This window comes from Artemia franciscana, chromosome 11 (genome assembly GCF_032884065.1).
Source record: "Artemia franciscana chromosome 11, ASM3288406v1, whole genome shotgun sequence".
NCBI classification, from domain to species: Eukaryota; Metazoa; Arthropoda; class Branchiopoda; order Anostraca; family Artemiidae; genus Artemia; species Artemia franciscana.
The window spans coordinates 46,469,058-46,490,726 of NC_088873.1; the positions used below are offsets into that span (position 1 = coordinate 46,469,058).

The 21,669-nt window shown below is 36.2% G+C and overlaps 1 protein-coding gene across 1 annotated transcript in view; it reads left to right on the forward strand.

Moving 5' to 3' along the window:
* The window catches only part of LOC136033299 (uncharacterized), a 34,443-nt gene extending 17,405 nt beyond the window's left edge, over positions 1-17,038 (forward strand). Inside the window, exons 3-5 of the mRNA XM_065714070.1 lie at positions 1,530-1,667; positions 13,019-13,309; positions 16,517-17,038. Coding sequence (XP_065570142.1) covers positions 1,530-1,667; positions 13,019-13,309; positions 16,517-16,588 — 501 coding nt within the window. The 3' untranslated portion in view covers positions 16,589-17,038. The remainder of the gene's footprint in view (positions 1-1,529; positions 1,668-13,018; positions 13,310-16,516) is intronic.
* Positions 17,039-21,669: the final 4,631 nt, after the last annotated feature.

The window sequence follows — 21,669 nt, forward strand, 5'->3', positions numbered from 1 at the left end:
GTAAATTAATAAATTTAAATTTAATAGAGAAAGTCGATTAATCAAACCGTACCCGGAAATACCAAAAGAATAAAATTAGCCTTTCATCTTTTCTAATGATGCAACATTCTTCTTCATCTGTCTCTTTCATTTTTTTTCTTCCGTCTATATGGATAGAACCTGCTCATCTTGTCCTCCCTAAAAAGTAGTCCCTGTTTCAAAGAAGAATTACGGCATTTACTCATAAGTAACCTCTAGCAGTACACCTCTAGCACCTTCACATTTTGTGTCTAATGATATTTCTCAGACATTGATAGGCATCCCTCTCGTACCTTTAACCAGAAGTGCTCATAAATAGATCGTATTAAATTAAAAAAAATGCAAGATTAGGTGCTTTGATTAATTAATTTTTCGATATTGAAATGGGCTGGTCAGACAAGCGACCCTTCAACGGTTTAACTATCTACACCAACAGGACCATTTCCTATGTCTCAGAGATTAAGTAAACCCAGTTCACCCAAAATACGCTCGAATCTCTGTAGCCAGGATGTTTTCCCATGTTTGTGGAGTATTTCTCTCAAGACTAGTATTCCAAATCGTTCATCTCTTATTCATAAAACTTTTAGCCAGTGACTTTACGTTTGCAGCCTTCTACTTGCATGTAAGGGAAAAGGTCCTTTTTACCTTTTGTGACTAAAGAAGGGATTTTAGTGTAAAGACGTTTTTTTTTATGTAGAAGAAAGCTTTATGGTCTTTTTATATGCCACTGCTATTAAATACGACAATATACTATCTGTATTAACAGAACTTCAGTATCTGTCGGTAGTACCGTCTCCAAAACTAATAACGATGCATCTGAGTGATTAATGTAAGTGTCTGTAATTAAAAGTATTAAAAAAACTGAAAGGATCTTCTATATTTTCTGAAGAAAAAATTAGAACACCACCTGTTGAAAGAGGTTAGGAAAAGAGGCGGATGGTGTGGCAACTTACATAGCAAAAATCTAAGCAGAACAGTCTTTTACAGCGGAGAATCAAGGTTGGCAGTCTCCTGACGCCTCATGTACTGTATATGTGTTTAAAATTTAACCCTTAGGTAAACCATCCTTTTAAAAGTGAAGCTTTATGCTTAGGGGGGTTGTGCTTAAAGGGGAATCTAGTTACCACATCGAGTTCCTACATAACCATGCCTTATTATTGTATCAGGGGAAAAAGATGGAGGTTCATTGTTCTTTTTCTAGCCTTTAGGGTCATGTCAATCAAATCTTGTTTATGTTAATGGAGGAGTGAGAAGAGGTCAAGAGACAGGACATGAATCCTTGAAGAAGGAACTTCATGGGAGAAAGTTTAGTTTGAAGCTTTGAAAAGATTGGGGTAGAGGATTAGCGCGCAGCTGTGTTGGACACAGGTAGCTTGGTGCCTTGATGAGTTGTTAGTAGTAGTAATAGGCACTGTCTTTGGTTTTGCTGTACTGCTTAGTTTAGTATTGCACTCTTCTAGTTTCTCTTGCTTTACGCTGCAGTTTTCAAATGTCTTTTTTTTTTGCTCCAGGAATGTCCAAATGAAAGTGAGGTGGATGAATATGTAAAATTTTGGAAAACACTGTATGGTGCAGCTAAACCCGTGGAATGTCCTTGGAGGCTGGACCTTTGTCATTCAATGTATCTCAGACTTGCAGGGAAAGATCAGGTATAGTGAAATTTTTATCTTTAACTGAAAAAGTTTGTGATAGCATTTATTGAAAAAAGATGGTCTTATCATAAACAGACCATTTTGTAAAATATTTTGTGACTTCAACACCTTTTGTCCTTCAAACTGACTTAAATTTTCACAGTGGAGAAACAATCACTTGGAATTTAATCTCTCTCTTTCTTTATAAAAAAGGCATGAGCCCTCCGAACTTAAATTGTTTTTTGTTTGTCAGGGTTCCAATTAGGGAAAAATTTGGCCCCTTGTCGGACCTTGTTTTTGGGAGAACCAGTATTTTTCTTTCTGCATCGGGGTTCCCTTGAGGCTCAGGAATTAAGGATGTAATCATCAAGATAATCGAGAAAAATGGTTTTTGACCCTTTCTCGGCGTGTCTGTGCCCCTAACATTTTTTATACGTTGATTTCATCTCGTTTGGCTGAATGACGTACGGCTGCGAGCTTCAAACTGATCAGGGGAAAGTGATATTTGGCAGGCAATCTAAGCAGCTTGATTTTGGAATCCTATAATTCAATAATCGGTTTTGTCTGAGCTAATCCACTTCAGTTGTAACTCATATAAATGAATTATTATTGCGGGATTACCTTTTTCTTTTTTGAATTTACATGAAAAAAATTACTTGATTTCTTGAATTTGCGAGTGTCCAAGTTCTTTGGAAAGTATGGGTCACTTCTTTTCGACCTAATAAACCAAGTAAGAATTTACGAGGATATGCATGTACATTTTTAGAAGAAGTACTTTAAATTCCCCTATTGAATAATACCTTTCCTAGAGTATTGCCATTGAAATTTATCTTCTTCCTTTAATAGTTTTAGGCTATTTTGTGGATATACCTTCCATTTAAAGCCAATTTCGAAATCCTCGGTATTCTCAACTCCCATTTTATTTGTTTTAATTTTTCTTGTGCTAAAACTCACAGTTTGATTTTGCTTTCTCATAGTTTTGATTGGACGATTTTGATAAAAAAGGGGTGGGGGAGGAAGCCTAATTGTACTGCAATTTTTGTTACTTAAAAAGGCGACTAGAACTTTTTATTTTTTTATGACCGTTTTTATTAGTAATAAATATACGTAACTTACGAATTAACTTACGTAACAAAATTCTATATTTGTATATTTTTATTACGTATTTGAGAGGGTTTTCCCCCTCGTCAATACCTCGCTCTTTACAATAAAGCTTCAATATGGTCCCTATTCCTTAAGAATGACGCTACAATTTGAGTCCTCTTTGATTTTGTTTCTTTTCCGTGTTTCAAAAATGTTTTAATCATTTTAATCATAACTAGCTGCTTGGCATAGTATATTTAAAATTTCGTCTGTGATACTGATTAAGACAGGCTGCAACACTGGCCTTTATCAAACAGTTCGTGGTAACGAACTGTAGTAAGGAGCGACCCGGCTCAATAGTAACCAAAACTCTAAAAAATGGAATTTTGATACCAATACCTACATCAAAAGAATCGCATTTTAATGCTGATTTTAAATATATAAATTTCATCAAGTTTAGTCTTACCCATCAAAAGTTACGAGCCTGAGAAAATTTGCGTTATTTTAGAAAATAGGGCGAAACGCCCCCTAGAAGTCATAGAATCTTAACGAAAATCACACCATCAGATTCAGCGTATCAGAGAACCCTACTGTAGAAGTTTCAAGCTCCTATCTACAAAAATGTGGAATTTTGTATTTTTTGCCAGAAGGCAGATCACGGATGCGTGTTTATTTTATTTTATTTTTTTTTTTTTTTTCCCAGGAGTGATCGTATCGACCCAATTGTCCTAGAATGTTGCAAGAGGGCTCATTCTAACGGAAATGAAAAGTTCTAGTGCCCTTTTTAAGTGACCAAAAAAATTGGAGGGCACCTAGGCCCCCTCCCACGCTAATTATTTTACCAAAGTCAACGGATCAAAATTCTGAGATAGCCATTTTATTCAGCGTTGTCGAAAAACCTTATAACTATGTCTTTGGGGACGACTTACTCCCCTACAGTCCCCATGGGAGGGGCAACAAGTTACAAACTTTGACCAATGCTTACATATAGTAATAGTTATTGGGAAGTATACAGGCGTTTTCAGGAGGATGATTTTGGTTGGGGGAGGGGTTGAGAAGAGGGGGATATGCTGGGGGAACTTTCCATCGATAGTTTGTCATGGGGGAAGAAAATCTCCATGAAGGGAGCGCAGGATTTACTAGCATTATTTAAAAACACAATGAAAAAATAAATATGAAAAAATCTTTCAGCTGGAAGTAAGGAACAGCATTAAAACTTAAAACAAACAGAAATTATTACCCATTTGAGGGGCTCACCTCCTCCTAATACCTCGCTCTTTACGTTAAAGTGTTTTTAGTAATTTCAACTATTTATTCTACGGCTTTTGTGATTCTGGGGTCATTCTTAATGAATTGGGACAAAATATAAGCTTTAGTGTAAAGAGCGAAGATCTGACAAGGGGGCGAACCCCCTCATATATGTAATAAAAATATGAGAATACAAAAGTTCTTTACGTAAGCTAATTTATAAGTTACGTAAATCTTTTACTAATAAAAATATTCGTAAAAATTAAAAGTTCTAGTTGCCTTTTTAATTAACCAAAAAATCGGAGGGCAACTAGGCTTCCTCCCCCGCTCTTTTTTTCTCAAAATCATTCGATCAAAATTATGAGAAAGCCATTTAGCCAAAAAAAAAAAATGCAAATTTCGTTTTAATTATTCCTCTGCGGAGAGCCAAAATCAAAACATGTATTGATTCAAAAACGTTCAGAAATTAAATAAAAAAAAACAATTTTTTTTAACTGAAAGTAAGGAGCGACATTAAAACTTAAAACAAACAGAAATTACTTCGTATATGAAAGAGGCTGCTTCCTCATCAACGCCCCGCTCTTTACGCTAAAGTTTTTTACTGTTTTAAAAAGAAGAATTGAGAGACAGAGTCAAACTTTATCGTAAAGAGCGGGGCGTTGATGAGGAAGCAGCCTCTTTCATATACGAAGTAATTTCTGTTCGTTTTAAGTTTTTAATGTCGCTCCTTACTTTCAGTTAAAAAAACTTGTTTTTTTTATTTAATATATCCGAAAGATTATTTCACCCGCATTTAGGACTCGCATTTTGAAGCTAAATATTAGATCATTTAGAATCTTCTAATTTCAAACTGATGGCAATAAACTGTAGTAAAAACAAAAGCCTCTTTATTGGAGTAAAATAAAACGAAAAAAAACATCAAGCTAAATTGTTCGTAACAGAAGCTTTAACAAGGCTATATCAGGATTTTTAGCTTGTGCGTACTGTTTTCTTAAGCCAATTCAAGTAAAATATTCAAGGAAAAGGTTTTTTAAAAGCCCCGCAAAAAAGTAACGAAAGGAATAGTGCTTAATCTCCCTAATAAACAGAAACCTATGCTTATCCACTAATAGGTCAGTTGTTGTGGAGGAAACTAAAACTAATTAACATGGAAGAGATAATCGGATATCTTGCTAATCTGTTTCCCTTAACTTTCTGGTAATCAAAATATATGTCCATTGATCGGAAAGTTTGTGTTTGTTGTTCTCTCAAGGGAAAATAAGATTTGCATCAATCTAATTCTGTAATTCAGTAGAATGGGTATACTTGCCGTTGTAGTAAATTCCTATTAAATGGGGTGTCCAGTTAAAAGTGTAGAAGAGTCTTTTTTTATTTGAAAAGCCTATTTGGGCTTGATGAGTGATACTTTTGGGGAGAGGAGGCCTGTTTTAGTGAACAGCTTCTTATCTACATTTCGTTGTCTATTTACACAAAGTCAGTACGATGCCAAGGTGTAACTTTTTTTTTTGATAAAACTTTCGAGTGACATGGCTTTTTTGTTCTATACATTGTTGGGTATGAGGAGTAGGGGGTAGATATTCCGAATAAAAATCAGTCAATTTGAATTTGAGAAAAGTAATTTCTTCCCTATAATAGTCTCTGTCATCACGGTTTTAAAGGTTTCCCATCTCTTATCGGGGGTTAGGTTTTCATCAGAGCTGAGGATGTCAAACCGGTTAGTCAATTCCAGGTTGAGGGCCTGCCGCACTTCTTTGTCTTAGAGTTTATCTATATCGAAGCCGGCCTCGGGCTTGTCTTGTCTTCGAGTTGCAAGACGTAATAAAATTTTTGCTGTAACGAGCTCGTAGTCAGACCCAGACTGCGAGCCTGTGTCCGTGCCGTTGTAAGAGCGAGAGTCCTGAATGGAGCTTCTCCAGCACTGGCGTACGAGAATGAAGTCAATTTGGGCCTTAGTGACACCGTCATTTGAATGCCAAGTTGAGAGGTGAATAGGTTTGTGCTGAAATATGGTATTGGTGATAACAAGGTGGTTCATCAAGGCGTAGTTTACCAACCTTTGCCCATTCTCGCATCTATGACCCTATCCAAATTTTCCCAGGATTTGTCTTGTGGTCTGGTCAGAGGGACCAACTCTTGCGTTGAAGTCTCCAGCAACAATCAGGTAATCATGTGAGGCTACAGAAGAAGACAACTGCTGCAGTTCGCCGTAGAAATCATCCTTGGTCGTTTCAATACCGTCACGGGTCGGGGCATAGGTAGAAATTATCGACACATCTGCGGGGTTTCCGTTTATTCTGATTCGGGCAAGTTTACAGGAGACTGGCTCCCATTCTAGGAGAGCGTTTCTGGTCCTTTGGTTTATGATGAAACCAACTCCGTGGAGTCCCGAACTATCCTCTACTCCTGAGTAGAAAAAGTGGAACTGATGTAGCGTTTCAGGAGCCGTTATAACTATAGAGCCACTCGGATATGCAAAGTATGTCTATGTTGTACTTCTCCATCCCATGGACAAGAAAAACTTGCGTGGCTTCTTGTTTAACGGATCTTACATTCCAGGATCCAACATTTATTCTGGATTTTGCCTGTTTAATGACTGTAGTAGGTTTTTCTATTTGGCTTTATAGTGTTGAAAGGATTTTTTGACTTCGTCGTAATATTCAAAGTCGCGTCGCCTGCCGGGAACGCCGTAGTATGGTCGGCTAGTTTATTTCTCGACACCCGTGCCAATACGGGTGCCGCGTCGCTTGCCTGGGACGCCGTAGCCGTTACAACTTTTCTTCTAGGTCTCAGATCCATCGATGTTTCTTGGGAATAGATTTGACCGCAAGGTCTCCAGTCTTGCGGGTCATCCGGAGCGCGTTGGCCACCGAATCGCTCGGCGTGGAGCTCAGTGATGTTTATACCCTTCCATCGCTTTAAGGTGCGCTGAGAAGCTCGGAAGATCGAGCCTCATTGCCTGTAACGACCATCACCGCCATGGAGGTATACAAGCTTAGCTTGACCTTTGACTCCCACCTGGATACAGCAGGGGCTTCAGGAAGGGTCCTTGTTCAATAACGGAACTATTGATGCACAATCCGCTGATCCCTCATTTTTCATCCTTGCCAGTCGTGATTTTTCGCTAGTCTGTTATGCAGACGATGTTCAGGACTCGAGTTGCTCCATCTAGTGCCTTAACGAAGTTTTTGCATTGTTAACATCCGTGAATGCCAGGCTTAGACTTGATCTAAATGCCAAAAAGCCCACTTGGGCTTTTTTAGATAGTTAATCTACACTGGCCTTCCCACCGGCTCCTCAATAAAGCATATACGACAACTCTTATTAGTAAAACATGAAGTCTTTCAAAGTTTTAAGCGACTGAGATACCTTACAACTCTTAAACTTTAGTGTGAGCTAACAAACAAAATAGGAAAATAGTACAAGTTTTGTTTAAGCCATACAAATAAGGGTTAAATACACTTATTTACTTACTTGTACTTGTTTCACGTTGCAAGCTCTTGCATCATCGTGCCGTTCAATATCAGGAACTATGTTTGGCTCCAGGAAGGTCTATCTGCAGTTGATCGGTTGACCATAGATAAACACAATTGGTTTCAGTTTCTTCCATATTTCAAGAACCAACCAAATGGCTCCAGGTCGGACTTGATGGTTGATAGGTTGGTTTTCTCGTGACCACAAGGAGGCAGTAGTCAGAGCCGGGTTTATAGCCCCTGTTCGCGCCTCTGGAGCCGCGTGAGTCTGAAAGTATTGATATCCAAATTCTTGATATAAGGAGGTGGTCTAGTAGGACTTTCGCTATCCATCTCTTGAAATCCATGTTACAGTATGGTTTAATTTTTGTTGGAAGTGAAGGTTTGCTGCTGCGAGGGCATTCTTCATAGGAAAATCAAGCAGCGCTGCACCACTAGGGCTTGCTAGGGCACCATGGCCACAGGCTCAAATAGAGAAGTCGGAATTGTCCAACTTCTGACTAATTCAGGCATTGAAGTCTAAGATATATCCTCGTCTATGAAGACACAGAATATCCTCACCTAGTCTATGAAGTCTAAGAATATCCTTCCGGGGCATTCTCTGTATGACGATCCGTAACGAAGCGTAGAACCTGCTTCGACTTCCTCTGGCACTTCCCTTGTTTGGGTGTAGACTGACACAGCAGTGACAGCTAACTGGCCTCTAAATCTGGCACGAGCAATTTACTCAAACATAGGTTCATAGTCAATGATGCATTGAGCCGCTATTGATGATAGGACGAATGAGATACTCACACCGCCAGATTCGTCTATAGAAGCACAATTACACTGTGAAGAATGTTGCCATCACGGGTGTCAAGCTGTATAATGCCTTGGCGGTTCAGTCGTGTTTCGAAGACACAGAGGATGTTCAAATCATATTTGTAAACCTCTTCAGCAGCAAAAGCTTGCGTTAATAGACATTTTATTGAACGAAATTCCAGCATTTAAGACTTGTCTTCGACCGTATTCTTAAGTCACTAAAGATCCGGGTTGTTTTGTTGATCTAGCTGTGGTTAATTTTCGTAAAGCATTCGATTTTCTATGTCATCTCAGTACATGTCTTAACTTGAAGCGAATAGGAGCCAAGCGTACTGACACTATCTAATAATTGTACTGGATTTTCTGTCTGGACGGCAGTAGAAGGTATTCATCCTCCACGAAGAGGACACCGACACCGACTGGAGTGATATAACCTGTGGGGCCCCACAAGGCACCAAACCTGCAGGCATAATTTTTTCTTGCTATGATTACCTACATCCTGAGTGAGCATGAAGACAGGTATAAATTTGTGGATGTCTTATCTCACATGCTTGCATATCTACTTGAAGGTAACGCTATTGTAGTGCTGTTTTCTAGTGACATTTTCCATGAGCTAAATTTCCAGTGTTACGAATCCAACTATTAATGCTACCCAGTCAAAAATACTCCGGCTGAACCCCCCTAAAAAGAGACTCCCCCTCCCTGAAGTCCTGTTTCCTGTTGTGTCTGAAGTGAAAAATACTGGGACTCATTTTCTCCAAAGACTGTTCTTTTGCCGCACATGTCGACAGTGTAGCTAGGAAGGGTAACACTTCTCTTCAAACACTGTCTAAAATGCGTCGTTTAGGTTGCAGTGTCAAAAGCCCCTTCGCGCATACCTTTGCTATGTGTGGCCAGTCTTGGAGTATGCATGGCCTGCGTGGGGCCCTTCCGTACTACATACTGCTCACCTAATGCACGACCCAAGAGTCAGTGCAGAAAAGGGCAGTGGGATTATCCTGGGATGTAGTGATATTCCGTACCAAAAAGCACTCAATAAACTTGAAATCCAGTGCCTTGAGCAAAGACTGAGCAATCTCATCATGAGATTTAAAAATGCGTAGCTGTCAAAGCCAACCCACCGTGATATTCACCCCGAAGATGCCCCACTAAACAGAAAAACCAGACAAAAACTAAACTGAAACCTATACGTACACGAGCGTATCGATATTTTAATTCATTTGTGCCATTTTTTACGTCTATGTTTACATGTAATTTTGCACTGTTCATGTTAATCTATGTCTATATTTTTTCTGTGTTTAACATGAAATGTTTTTACAACTTTAAAATAGCCAAGAGCTTGGCTTATTTACACGAAATTTAATTACAACGAAATTTGTGTAATAAACCGTTCTCTCTCTTTCTCTCAATAGATGTTGGCTTGCTCATTTTTCTAAGAGGTCGCCAACAAGCTCTACGCATCGCTTGCTGAGAATATAGTAACTGAACTTACAATAATAATATTTGATGTCACCATGATGGTTGAACGTTTCTTAGGAATTTAGCTGACCACAAGGGTCCTAATCCTATGGTACACTCTGTGTTTTGGCATAGCGGATTCTAGGCTAATGGAGCACCCTCTAGACCACTGGTTTCCAACCAATTTTGGCCCATGTTCCACCTAGGTACACTAAAATCCCTTCTTTAGTCACAAAAGGTAAAAAGGACCTTTTCCCTTATATACAAGTAGAAAGCTGTAAACGTAAAGTCACTGGCTAAAAGTTTTACGAATAAGGGATGAACGATTCGGAATACTAGTCTAGAGAGAAATACTCCACAAACATGGGAAAACATCCTGGCTACACAGATTCGACTGTATTTTGGGTGAAAAGAGATGAAAAAATGAAAGAGACAGATGAAGAAGAATTATGCATCATTAGAAAAGATGAAAGGCTAATTTTATTTTTTTTGGTAGATTCAAGCGTATTTTGGGTGAACTGGGTTTACCTTATCTCTGAGACATAGGAAATGGTCCTATTGATGTAGATAGTTAAACCTTTGAAGGGTCTCTTGTCTGACCAGCCCATTTCAATATCGAAAAATTAATTAATCGAAGCACCTAATCTTGCATTTTTTTTTAATTCAAGACGATCTATTTATGTGCACTTCTGGTTAAAGGTATGAGAGAGGGATGTCTATCAATATTTGAGAAAGATCATTAGACACAGAATGTGAAGGTGCTAGAGGTGTACTTGTATTTTATGTGACTCTCCCATGAGGGGTTGTGTCATGTGTTACTTACGAGTAAATGTCGTAATTCTTCTTTGAGACAGGGACTACTTTTTAGGGAGAAGAAGATGAGCAGGTTCTATCCATATAGACTGAAGAAAAAGAATGAAAGAGACAGATGAAGAAGAATTTTCCATCATTAGAAAAGATGAAGTTGCACTGATAGAAAATGCCTTGTGGCAAGGCATTATTTCAGAAGTCAAATCAGCTAATTACTACGCTATTATTATTGACGAGTCAAAAGATGTTTCTAAAAAAGAACAATTAGAGATCTTGCCCAGGTACATATCAAATGGAAAAGTAGTGAAGCGACTAATCAGCTGCTACCCCATGCAAATATTAGGGGCCGAAAGCTTATCCCCCTCGATTTTTGAAACTAACGAATTTTTTTTGTAGATTTGATGCTGTGTGTTGCCCAATGTTATGACGGCATATTTGTTATGAGTGGGAAATCTAAGAGAGTTCAAGGAAAGCTTAAGGAGAAGCTGCCCCACGCAGGTTTTTTTTTTACACTGGCACGCCCACAAACTACCCTAGGTTTTGACTGATTGCCTGAAAAACATCAGCGAAATTTTGAAATTTTTTCTGTGGCGCAAGGACTTTACGTATTTATATCATACAGCAACACTTGACATGAACTATTCATGGAATCCCAGTGTATTAGCGGACAAAAGTCTTTGAGCTTGAGAGGACCGTCTAAACTCGCTGTTTTTACGCATGCCGCTCCATTTCCAAAGTGAAGGCCAGATTTGATTGTATTGTTGCTGTTAGCCGGAGTCTCTGATAGTTTTGACGGTGCAGTAGCGTGTGAAGCAATACAACTACTGAAAAAAACTCGGCCTCTTGTGTCTCAACTTCGCATATAATGGAAAAAGTGTGTGTCATTGTAAATTGCTTGTGATAAGAACTTCAAACAGAAATTTAGCTGATTCATAAGGCACTTCTACTGATTTCTAGGACATACGAGACACTCCAAAAGCTGAGAAATTATAACAAATAAAAACTTAAGCGAAAACATAACCAAATGCTTGACTTTACATGAAATCCAGGCATCAGAGTCTGTAAAATCCAAAATTAGTGCTTGGAACAAGAGAAGTCAAGCCATTTCCGCTCGTCTCAAAGACTTTCAAATTCAACAACAGATAAACGCAACGTCAGTCAGCCAGTTCAATCAGACTCCGGTAAATTTCTGTACTTCGAGGTGATGGACCGTTTCACGAGCCATATGGACCGATGAACCGATGTTTCATGCAAAATATGCGTCTACTCGACACTTTGTCAGTCTTCTACCATCAAGTACTGATTTTCTCGAATTTTCTCATTGTTAAGTGATTCTCGATGTTGATGACTATGCCCTGGAATCCCAGCTTTCTCTTACAAATTCGCATCTTTCAAAATGTGACTCTTTTAAAATGGATCTACCCCGAGCATTTAAAATTTTGTCCGACCTTCCAGAGACCTATTCTGCAGTGCTAAAATTGATGACGCTAGTTACTACTTTACCTCCAACCACTACCAGTAATGAACAATTCTTCTCAGGATTAGGGTGTGTGAAGGATTATCTGCGATCGACAATGGGAAATGACAGACTCAGTAATCGCAGATTTGACGCTGGGACGCAGAAAACGCTGGATTTAGACAGATTAGTCGACGATTTATCTAAACAGCGAAGTTGCCGCTACCCCCTGTTTTAACTATGTTTTCCCAGTCTTGTTCTGTTGTTCTTATCTTCATTAAAAAATGGAAAAACATTTTTACCCCCGCCCCTACATTTTCGTGAATTGACGCCACTAAAAGGCCAACCAACTTGGTATTTTTTAGGGGGGGATACCACTAGGCATATTGTAAACTAATAAAATACATTGGATGAATACAACACCTTTTATGCAGTGTATAACCTCATTTCAATATTATCATGTGTCTATTTGACTCTTTAAATGCATTTGAATGTGACGTTATTCACATGAAAAATTGTTCTTCAAAGTTTAGGCTCTAAAGCGTAGTCGCCAGAAAGGTGCATATCTTCCCCAAGACCCCATAAAATGGGGCATGACCCCAACAACAACGGGGCATGGCATATTACCATGCCCCAACATTGGGGCAGGCGCCCCACGTTCGGAATCTTGGCTCTAGACCATTTGGCCTAGTGGATCGAAGGTTAAAGCAGGCCAGAAAAACATAGTTCAATCTTAGGGTTGTTATGTTTTTTGTCATCAACCTTTTTTTTATGTTAGGCTCATACGCTGTAGCAGCCATTCGAATGCAGTTGTCCAAATGTTTGTCAGCCAACAGGCTCCTGTACTTCCATTAAAACAAGTCAAAACAGCAAGGTCTTATTTCTCTAATATATGGATTGTTCAAAAAATGAACTTAAATTTCTATAACTGAGTTTTTGGGTATGATCTGGAACCTTTATACATAAATACCTGCTTTAAAACTGCTATGTTTATTTTTAATTAATATGTACCATAATTAGTATGTAATGCTTCTTAATTTCAGGCTCAAATTTTTTCAAACACGCCGTTATTATCGTCTGGTGTAATTAGAGACATAGAAAAAAGGCAGTGCTACAGAAGAGAAACGATTGAAAGGGAAATTTGTGAATACGTTCCAGAAGAATTAAGCAAAGATGAAAGAGTAGAAGGAGAAATTGAACCCAGTTTTTTGGATATCCATTCTAACTTAGCAACCCTGTTTCCTGTATTAAAAGCCAATCATGTTCCGGAAGTCGAATTGAAGCCTGAAGTAGATTTCGGTGGTTTTAGTGGAAAAGTTGATAAATTGCACGAGGTAATATTTTTTGCAAGATATCAGCATACCTGCAATAGGGGAAGTCCTATAAAGAAATCTTTGTAACATTTGTCCCAGAAGAATTTACTTCCAAAAACGTATTTTCTTTATTTTTTTTTGTTCCAAATTACAAAAAACGACTTCTGATAACCCTATCCCAAGGATATTTAAGAATCGTTCCCTCAGCACCCTTCATCATCTTCATTTTTAGGCAGGGAAGGGGTAAGCAAACTAAAATTTTCTCCCCAGGGAGAATCATTAGACTGGAAATTTTTTTTTTTAACTCTTTCAGAATCTTTCGGAATTTTGCATTTATTTTATTCTCTTTTTGAAAAGCGGGAACGAGATAAGGCGAGATTAAAAAAAAATTTTGGTGTGTTAGGTATGCATCTGATATTTTGAACAGATCATTCAAACTAAAAAGACCGCGGGCTTTTAGCTGTAAATTAGTTAATTATTCAAAACACTCTTATGTGCGAAGAACAAATATTACCCGAAATAAAGTGCTAAACCCTTTCCTAAGGACTTCTGTAGACATTTTTTTTTTTTTTTTTTTTTTAGAGAGAGGCGGTGCGGTAAACGCACAGAAATGTGAAAACAAGCAATAAAATTCATAATATTGTAATAAACTGTGATATGAATGGGAAGAGACAGCGGATAAGGACTGTCATTCAAAATTTGGACAATGCCTTGATTTTGGATAGCAGATAATATACACTGATCAATTTAATATTCTCTTTGGAGAAATTTTATATATAAACCATAAAATGTTGAATAAATCACTTAATAAAAAATCAATGTTGTTCAGTCCATCGGTAATTCCTACAATTATTCACTGGAAACCACTTATATTAATGTAGTTTTCGCAGTTGTGTTTTTTTTTTATTCAGAAGTATTTTCGATCCATCACGCTAATCAGATTTGACAGCACTTTACCCGAAATTAGTTATTTGTGGTTGAGCACCTAAATAGTTTCAAATATTTCAAAATCGCTTAAATATCTTCATTTAACACACAACAATTTTTCCAAATTTTTTTCATTAAACATATTTTTTTTTCATTCATACAGCAGTTTTTGTCATTCAACACCAGCAATTGTTCAAGGGTGCAACTATTCTGTCCTAGGGTGCATCCACGATATTCATTTGCGTCTGTGCATGAAAATTTTTCTAATTTTTTTAATATTTCAGACATAAGGATAAATTGTTGTTTTTTGACGGGAGGGGGAAGAATAGTTTTACGCTGATGGTCTGAAGTACCTTGTTTTTTGTTTGTTTGTTTGTTTGTTTTTTTTTTCAGCATTTTCACTGCAATTTAAGATTTTAACTGTGGTCGAGAACTAAAATTTCCCATTCAAGATTTTTTAATTCTACCTAAAACATTGCGCAGGAACTCTATTTCTCTTAGGCTGTAATACAAAGTTTATCCTGGGACGGGCGTCATATTTTGAAACAGACTATAGATACATTTGGGTGGGGGATTTAAAAGCTAAAACTGGACAAAACTGGTTTCATTTCTGTTGAATTTTGATCCTTTAGATTCTGCTGGTTTTCATTTTTGAAACTGTTAAGACTGGTAACTCTTACTTATCAATACGAGTTAAGAAGAGAAAAACAAATGATAATAGTTGTAATGATACCGCTTCACTGCTCAGTACTGAACTGTATATTCAAGTACCATTTTTTTCAACTTGTTTTATCACATGATATTTAAGATTGCCGTCAATTGTAGGGGTCTTCAGGATAGAAATTTCAGAGATATTTCAGACACTAAAAGTTAGGAATTAATGGTGTGGTCAACTATCAAGCTAATTTTGTCCAAATTAAGAGGGGCGTAGCGTTGTCCGCTTAGTGCAAGTGTTGCTATCTACCGACTGTTTATGCTGTCTGAACCGTGGAAATCGCTCTGCACATAGTTCACAGGTCTGAATCCGTGTGGAAGAAGTATATTAGATGGTATTTTCAGGAGTAGGGGGTTGAAAACGTGAGAAATCGCATTTTTAGGAGGCAATTGATCAACATTTTTGACAAGAGGGGTTTTTTGGACGACTTTTTCGTGAAAAAAAAAAATCGTTTCTGATATTGAGGACGATATTCAGCTTGTTAATTAACCAGCAGTTAACCCGATGTTTTTGTTATCCCCAGTTGATCTTCAATGATCTTCAGAAATAGATTAAAAGTTCCTTATAATGCTAAAATTAACTAAATTAATACTGAAACCGAAATGTTAGTTACAAAGTGAATGAGCTTCTACTGTGGCATCGACTGAGGAAATCCATTCATTTTCTCCCATTCCCTTTTTCTTCAGTATCATTTAAAGTTCTTTTACCCGCTTTATTAATGATTTCATTGTATTGTTGTGTATATCCTAGGTAAGTGTAATATCCGTATTTCCAAGGTGCATAAAAAATTGCTTGATTGTGGTAGATATCAATATCAAAAGGGGTATCCGATAAAGTCATGCCGCCAAATGCAATAGCAATGGAAATTCTGCAGAAGGAGTAAGAGAGAAAATTTGAAGAGGATGGAAAAGGAACATCTGAAGGTGTGTTGACCTCATGTGGCTTAATGCTGCGTGGCTAATTTTCAGCAGCTGTAATAGTATTTACTAAGTATTATTCCTCAAGTAATATCTTCCTCGCGTACAGATTTTCATTCATCTTGCTATATTTTGGCATTCAGTTACACCATATCTTCTACATTTGTCTGTGCATCCTTATCTTGTCCATTTTATGCCCCACACAGGGGTCTTTTCAAGTTATTCTTTTGGCACTTTGTGCCATCGATATCTTGTTTAGACGTGTCTATCTTTGTCTTTCTGCTATTTTTTCTACAATGTGGACTTTTTCTAAAAATTAGTTTGTTGTTTTTGGCTTTCCTGTTAAAAAATATTTCTAATATGAAATCGAAACATTTAGACTAAATACGTGTTTTTTTCTTGTTTTCTGTAAAGCTTTTGTCCGGTTTTATTTATTTTTTTCTTTAATGTATTTAAAAGGAAAAGTAGTTTAGTGTAACAGTTCTTTTAACAATAGTTTTGAGTAAATAGAAACAAAATGTGTGTGTCCACACACATTCAGAAAAATTTTTTCTTATTGAGAACGAATAATTTCTGTTCTGACTTTAAAATTTTGACCACATAACTTAGTCATTCCTCAACAGCTGCTCCAAGGGATGCCGCTAACTAATTGTTGCTTTCATTTTTCAGGGGGTTAAATCTTATATAGATGGCACTAATCACTTATTACTTTTGAACCAAGCTTCAAACGGACATCGATGAAATGAAAATGAAAAAATGAAGAAAAGTCAAAATCCAGATGAGAAGAGGAAAATTTGTTATTTGAGTAGTAAAAAATAATTACTACGAAAGGTATATGTTTAGGGGGGAGGGGGCTAATTCGTCAAAGCCGCATAGTGAAACGTACATTAAATTAAAATCATAGATCATGAGATCAAAATATTTTCTCTGGTGAAATGCCTAAGGGCTGCCCATAAATTTATTTCATGGGGAGGTGGGGAGTTAATAAAATAATTTCAAAGGGGACTAAGTTTGAATCACGGTTTTGCCATAAATTGTTCCATATTTTTCAGCGTGTCACAATATAGTGAACTGTCTGTATATATGGGTGCTCTAGAATGGATGGGAGGGGGACGAAGCCGCCCTCTGTTCTCTCCAATTGGTGTTCCTGTATATTCCCGTAGTGAATAAATAAATTCTTCTAGAATTAAAGTGTCTTATATAAATTGACTTAGGTAATTCAATAAGTGTCCAGTGAAATTACTAGAAAAATTAAAGTTTATTTTTAAAGAGTGTAATTTCTCCTTTAAATACATGCAGAAATGGTAGGAAAATTATCCTAACCATTTCCTAACCTGAGGGATATTTCAAAGTTATTCATTGCAATAACCACTTTTATTATTTATAGTATTATTTATAATAAGATCTAGTTTAAGTGTCTTATATAAATTGACTTAGGTAATTCAATAAGTGTCCAGTGAAATTACTAGAAAAATTAAAGTTTATTTTTAAAGAGTGTAATTTCTCCTTTAAATACATGCAGAAATGGTAGGAAAATTATCCTAACCATTTCCTAACCTGAGGGATATTTCAAAGTTATTCATTGCAATAACCACTTTTATTATTTATAGTATTATTTATAATAAGATCTAGTTTTATTTACACTAAAAAGTCTAATTTACTATTTAATTGATCGAAATTGGGTTTTATGCTTCCTAAATTTTATCCCATAAACTAACGACGAATTATCCAAAATGTTTTATTTCTTCTTTTTTCACTTGTAGTTGGTAGGAAAATGGATCACATTGCCATTATAATCAGGGCTCCTGCTAAGAATTCAACAATATATATATATATATATATATATATATATATATATATATATATATATATATATATAGATACAAATTCTTGATTCAACCTGCCTAAGACCTTAGGTTAGGCGTCCCTTAATTACCTCTCATGCCAGGCAATCTAATGGTCAATTTTAAATTCTTGGTAAACCTTCCTGAGACTCAGGCAGGTGTGACTTGCTAAAACCTTCCTGAGACTCAGGCAGGCGTGACTTGCTAAAAAAAAAAAAAAAAAAAAAAAAAAAAAAAAAAAAAAAAAAAAAAATATTGGTCCAATAAGAGAGGCACACTTACTCCCGCCGTTTACCCGTGCCAAATTAAGCAAAAACTTGGAAAACTATAGGTTCTATCACTACCTTAGCTCTATGACTATCTGCCTTGGTTCTATTGCCCTAGCAATGACGCATGGACATATAATAGATAGACATGTCTATTAACAAATCATCTAACATCATTTTTATACGATCCTAGTAAGGGGAGAATTAATGCCAGGTTTGCTTCTCGCTCAATTGGACTATCTGTCTTGGCTTTTTCTACAATTAGCCTGGACTTGATGACCACAATCATTCCATTTTTTGGCCAGGAATATTCAATATGCCAGCTTTAAGAAAAACAGCAGCTATGTAGTCGATTTTGAGGCCGGGCTGCAATACTAGGCAAGCGGCAGGCTTGTATGTATTGATTCTCGTTGTCGCTTCTCTTCTAACTGAAGATAGTGCGAACTTCTTCTTGATGTCATGGCGTCGGGTTAGGTCCGATGCAACCACCCTGGGAAAAATACTGAAAAGGCATATTATTTAAAAAAAGGTGTTTTAAATAAATACACAGTTTTTTGTTTAAAGGGAAAAATACATATTCATTATTTTTATTAAGTCATGAGGTGTCAAGTAAGCAATAACAATTGAGTTAAGAAAGTCTGGCGTGAATTCAATTCCTTCTTCCTGTTAATGCATCAAAGAATCATCCATTTTATACGATTTGTTTTCTTCTGGAGCTCCTTGTGATTCCCACTGTTGCTTCACTTCTAACCGCAGATTTCATTTACGATTCGATGTATTCATTGTGATACTGGTTATCAAGTGTCTTGTAACCGCAGATCGCGCTTCATTTTCGTGCATCATTACCTCCGACTTTTTCTGTGGCTTTTACTTTAACTGTTCGGATTCATTTAAAATAATGTTTTCCAAAATTTATGCCCTCTGAAATATCTAAAAACCGACTTTTTTCACTGCCTTTCACTTTAACTGTTCGGATTCATTCAAAATAATGTTTTCCAATGTTTATGCTTTCTGAAATATCTAAAAACCGACTTTTTTCTATGCCTTTTATTTTAACTGTTCGGATTCATTCAAAACAATGTTTATGCCCTCTGAAATATCTAAAATCCGACTTTTTTCTATGCCTTTTATTTTAACTGTTCGGATTCATTCAAAATAATGTTTTCCATTGTTTATGCCCTCTGAAATATCTGAAATCGACGTAATCATCGTTTTATTCTTTAGTTTCAAGTAAAAGGTAGAAAATCACCAATTTCAGTTGAATTAAGAAATTTTGTCGTTCAATTCCCCCTTCCTGCTCAACACGTTCCTTATTCAATTTTAATTTTCTGCACTATCTAAAATCCGCAATAGCATAATTATCATGTTAATCTTTAGCTTTAAGCCACATTTTCGCTTCTAATTCAATGTGATTTGTTGTTCTTTTTGTTCCATGTCTTTTTCTTTAACTGTTCCAAGTGATTTGTCATTTTGCGTAATTTCGCACGTGTCGTAGATACTACATATATACTCTTACTTCTATCCTTTGCAGACGCTAAAATAACACATTCCTTATTTAATTGTAATTTTCTAAGCCTGTTGCGTTATTCGCGTTTATTGAAACTATATGTATCTTTAACAATATGCTTTTGTTTTTCAAAATATCGACGACGAATAAATAGGAAATCCCTATAATAACAAAGATGACTGGAAAGAACGAATGAAAATAAACTGAATATTTAATATATAATTATATTAATCGCATAACACTCAACAATTCAAAATTTTATATCACTGTAATTTCTATTTATCGATGTTGTAAATATAAAAGAAAGTATTTGTAATAAAATTTATTTTCTGTGAATTGCAAATGAGGTAACAGACTTTGGACTTTCACGGTTAGGGAAGGGGGAAAAGGGCAGTAGCCAAACTAGTGCTTGTAGTAGTTTTAATTCGTTTTAAGTTTGACTTGAATATTCAATTTAATTTTGCTCATTTTAAGATTTATTTGTTCATCTATATTAGTACCTGTTATCTCTATGTTTGCTATGATACTTTATTTTAGTTTTCTCTTCCTTTTAGGTTTCAATTAGTAATAATGAGATATTTTAATAGTAATTTCTGGTCGTTTAAAGTTTGGTTTATTTTAGACATTTATCTCTGATGGTCTTAAAAATTTAATACGGCTCTTAACTTTTCTTTTTAAGTATACTTTTCTTTTTGGTAATATTTTTTTTTTAACTTTCTATTTCTCTGGAAATTTCTCCAGTTTTTCACGTCTCTGGCATAAGAACAAAAAAATTTGATTCTAATTTGATAGTTCTAATTATTGTCTTTTGATTCATTTCAACTAAATTCCTAGTGTTCCTTTATATTTAGGTTTTATTTTATCTATGCCCCCCCCCAAAAATAAACTGCTTTTATACAGTAGAGACACTTTTTATTGACAAATTTTTGAAGTGGTTCTCAGAATTTGGGTCGTACCCCACTCGAGAAATACCGAACGTCCTAAGGGAGCTCTGACGACTCCAGATCGGAGTAATTTTTCAAAACCTAAAAGACAGTTTCTTATTAAACGACTACTAACTAAAGTCCGTGATAAATACTAACTAGTCCACGATTAGATGGTGAAAAGGTAACACATGATTTTAGGGTAGTTTGGATAATTTGCCCCTCCCGTAATTGAAATGCCAAATCAATGTGTTTTAGTCGTGCCATGTTCTTCTCCTACAGTTGTTCCCACAACTGCAGGAAAACCGATAGAAAAAAGAGTTAGACGTATAGAACTCGACTATGTAATAGAAAATGGAGGCAAGTTCGACGTCTAATCCACCAGTATATATACCTTACGGTTTTTCCCATATATCTTATAAAGCAAATCACCTTTTTACGTTATTTTTTGACGTCTTCCCCTTCCCCAACCAAATTTCTGAGAACGTTCTAGTATTTTTTATTTGAAACAATTTTAAATGAATATCACCGAACCAAACATAAAAGAGCCCATCTGAAACTAAAAAAATAATAAAAAAAAACAACAAAAACAAAAAAAATTCGCAAAAATTATGATTGGGAGGATCAAAGAACCCCTACCATATAAACGTATCTGCAAACAAGGTCTGCATTGTAAAGAAACTATATATCCAAAGAAGTTACAAATTTTATTCAATACTCTTTTATTGTTAGGAGAAATAAAAACAATACGTCTTTTAATAGTAGTAGACCCCTCAGTTCAGTCTGAGGAGCTCTGTGGCTAATTCCTAAATTTTCAGTTAAAGCATGCACTGAATGTTGTATAAATCGAAGCTACACGGATAAATATCGTTCTTGTTCTGTCTTGTTGAAGACGCTTATTTTTTTTAGGAAAAACTCGCTTCTTTTTTGAAAAAGTTCCTTTTTTGAAAACACTTCTTCTACAAGTTCTAAGCATTCCAACCTTCAAGCTAAATCAAACAGTTCGTGGTAACGAACTGTAGTAAGGAGCAACCCGGCTCAATAGTAGCCAAAACTCTAAAAAACGGAATTTTGATACCAATAGTTACATCAAAAGAATCGCATTTTAATGCTGATTTTAAATATATTAGTTTCACCAAGTTTAGTCTAGCTCATCAAAAGTTACGAGCCTGATCAAATTTGCCTTATTTTAGAAAATAGGGGGAAACACCCCCTAAAAGTCATAGAATCTTAACGAAAATCACACCATTTATTCAACGTATCAGAGAACACTTCTGTAGAA